The sequence below is a fragment of the Rhagoletis pomonella genome, unplaced genomic scaffold (genome assembly GCF_013731165.1).
Source record: "Rhagoletis pomonella isolate Grant_MI unplaced genomic scaffold, Rhpom_1.0 Rhpom_scaffold_15704, whole genome shotgun sequence".
Lineage (NCBI taxonomy): Eukaryota > Metazoa > Arthropoda > Insecta > Diptera > Tephritidae > Rhagoletis > Rhagoletis pomonella.
Window position 1 is genome coordinate 1 of NW_023474226.1, and position 3,537 is coordinate 3,537.

The following is a 3,537-nucleotide window of genomic DNA, read 5'->3' on the forward strand; positions in this document are numbered from 1 at the left end:
CCCCCTCTTGTTCACACAAAACCGGTTTTAGGCGGACTGTGCAGTCCAGTGTGCGGAGGCCCAATGAGCCATAAACTTCAAAACGTTCTAGAGTAGCCATGAGTCCCTGGTTATACGCACCGCGCCGTTTGTGCAGACCTTAATTCCTTATATAATAGTTTTACGACCACTGCAGTAGTGTAACTTTTCCAAACGTTTCCTATTTGAGATTTAGAAATTGACACATTGGCTCAAGGCGAATTCATACATTTATAAATTCGCCTTGAATTGACTATTTTTCAATTTGGCGGTTGGATTTTCAGTTGTCCCGTTTATCTGAGTTAATTTGTTAAACGATTTTGTTATATTGTCTGTATTTTCGATGTTAAAGTGATAATTTGTATGTCTGTCTTTTCTTTATTAATGTTGTATGAAGTGTATTTTAATAACAAATAAGTTTAAATCAAATCAGACTAACAAAAATCTGCGAATAAAATGAGCGCTTTCGAGGTTTGTAGTATATTTGTGTATTTGTTTTAAATTTATACTTTCTTCGGTCTAGGTGGTGCTTACTCCGACACACCCAAAATGCAAGAAGCGAATAGAATCTCGCGAGCCTACCGACGTTGTAATGGCGCCATTCTCCGCCAAATCCATTGTAACATTCGAAGATGTGCCAGTTGGAAAGACGGCGAGACGTATTTTACGTATAGTCAACCCCTCTGAGGATAATATAGAGGTATGCGAGCTACATCATTTCATTGTTACTCCATGTTATTCATGTTTGTAAAATGTGTTAGTAAGAAGCATATCTAGCAAGTTTACTGACCTGCTTTTCCGCATATTAACCGAATTCCCACATATTTGCGTTGAGTGGCAACCAGTATGAAATTAAATCGATTTCCCCTCTGTAGCACTTGTACGAGCTAAAAATTTAAGTTTACTTCTGCAAAAAAATAAAATGTAATACAATCAGCATTTGTTTAATTATTCTCTTTTTTCACCAATAGGTCCGTGTTATAAAGCCAATAAGCGAGGAATACAATGTTTCAATTAGTTGGGACGAAATCGTTATACCCCGATCCAAAACTGTAGAGATGGAGATGGTATGGAATCCTTTGGAACAATTCACTTGTAAAGAAACATTACAACTTTTGGATAACAGAAATTTTCGTAAGGATGTTATGGTGATAATGAAAACCCGCGTAACCAATCCTATTAAGGTATGCAAAAAGAAGTTAGATATTCTAGCGCTTAGTACAGAATGCATATGCATATGTATGTATGTAAGACGTCTGAAAATACGGTGGTTGAATATGTAACAAAAAGGGGGTTGATTAAGCATAATGCTTGCATATGAAAACCGTTTTTTAAATTGCACCAAACATTAACCGATGCACCATTGGGTAGTTAGTCAAGCAACCATATTTAATTACTCTAGCAAATTGGTTGAATTGTGTATTCTCTGAAGTTAAAAGGTTATTGAAAATTAGAAGTTATTCAATTTTTATAATTTTAGTACGAATCAATTTCGTATCTTTTAATATTTATTACTAGTTTTCCAAATAAAAATTATTAGGTTTATCAGCTCAGCCTTTTCTCTGTGTTTAATATGTATATTAATTCATACGTTGTAGCTACATATTTGCCAAAATAAAAGTGGCTAGAAAAAATGTATAAATTTTAATTTCAAATTTAAATCGTACATCAGTTGTATAGCCGACCATGTGCTTTTACTAAAATAGCGCTAATGAACTGTGTGTATTTCATACACTAAACTCTAAAATAACTAATTTCACTCAATTTTACAGAGTGTTCGAAAATTTCCAACTATTTCGACTAGTAACAGCAGTTATGTGAGAACGCTACGTCTCAAGTCCCCGAAAGGTGCCACAAAATCGCACAAATCCAGCTCAGCACAGACACAATCGCGCAAACCACCCACAACAACTACTCAAAGGGCAGGTAAACCGCCTTCTGCCCCATCAACCACACAGGTACGCGCGCCTCCTCCGAGATCAGTATGGGCAGATACTAAATGTAATTTACGTGAAGAACAGAAACGCGAAGTGTTCGATGAAATTACTATAAACTTTACTCACACATCTCCGCTTTCTGAGCGAAATATTTACGCGCGCAACAAAGCTGTGAATACTGCTATGCCCACAGTTTCTTCAAACAAATCACCAGTTCTGCTTACACACAAAGAAAATGTTAGTCCTATGACTCCTAGCAATGTCATAAAAATGTTCGACAAGATTCAGTTCACACCTATAAACAGTGGTGATGTGAAAAGTGGTATTGCTGGACATCACGATTTGGATAATTTAGCCAGTTGGCCAACACCTGTTAGCGTGGATTCGGTGAAGGTTAACTTATCAACCATGCGACCACGGCGGTTAACTTCGGCCAATGAGTCCGCTGATTTCCTTGAGAATACTAATACCACTCATATGACAGTCGAGTTTCATATGGATCAAAAATCGCCTGGCAGCGCTGTTATTACAAATAAAACTTTTGAAGTAAGACACGAAAATATTAATATATCAACAGATTCCTTGGACACACCCGTTTGTTATGGTGTTACGCTTAACAAGACCACTACAATTACCACAACTCCAAAGTCGCGCCCACTAGCTATGATAGAAGAGGAAGATACTAGCCTTTGCAGTGGAGAACCTGAGAAAACTTATGTGAAAAACAAAAGTGAGATAGTGGCCGAATCAAGTCCCGTGCGTGGGGAAGAAGATCTGTTACGCGACATTAAATTAGTAGGCACACCTTTGCGAAAATACTCCGAATCAATGAAAGATCTTTCACTGCGTTCACCAAGCAAGCGTTACTCGGCTAGTCAAGGTTCTATGCCGAATCTGAATGAAATGGAATGTATTCGGTCCATCGAGCAGAATCGATACTTTTTCAATAATCGCATGCCATCGCAAGGGGGTTTAATCTCGGAAGCAAGTACCCCTATCTACCCACCACCCAAAATTGGTGAACCCAATACCCTAGGCAACGAATCTGCATATGTCGATTTAGGGATTATGTCCCAAGCCGATCTCGCTTTTAATCAAAGCGAAATATTAGCGCAATCGAGTCGTTTTAATTTAAATGAAGTTGGCGTAAAATCGCGTCGCAGTAGCCCAGTTCCTGTGTCTGGCAAATGGCGAGATTTACGTGGCGTGTCACCCAAATCATCAAAAGTTAAATTGTCTGAGTATTCGCCATCGAAATCAAACAAGCGAAATTCACAGGATCTATCTTTTTCCGATGCGCCAAGCAGTGAATCTCTAGCGACTACTTCCAGCGATAAATCGTCAGTTAGGAGCTGTTCTTCTAAATCCAAAAATGCACCATCTTCCAACAAAAATATGAGCCTGATTTTGGTTTCGCCACCAAAGCGGCAGCGTGTAGATAATGATTTCACTTTTGAGCGTCCGTCAATACCTGGTTTATCGCGCTCCAAAAATTGGTCACGTACTCAGGTGAAAAAGATGAAAATAGTAAAGCCAACTACACCAAAAAAGGTCAGTCCACCAAATATTCAACTCTCACCAT

At 38.5% G+C, this 3,537-nt stretch overlaps 1 protein-coding gene across 1 annotated transcript; it reads left to right on the forward strand.

Annotated features, from left to right (window-relative positions):
• Nucleotides 1-280: 280 nt before the first annotated feature.
• Nucleotides 281-3,533, forward strand: LOC118757250 (protein abnormal spindle-like; the record flags this gene model as incomplete). Its single annotated transcript, XM_036491976.1, has 4 exons — nucleotides 281-489; nucleotides 542-718; nucleotides 990-1,202; nucleotides 1,791-3,533. Coding segments are annotated over exons 1-4 (2,148 nt in total), but the record flags the coding sequence as incomplete, so codon positions are not given.
• Between the last annotated feature and the right edge of the window lie 4 nt (nucleotides 3,534-3,537).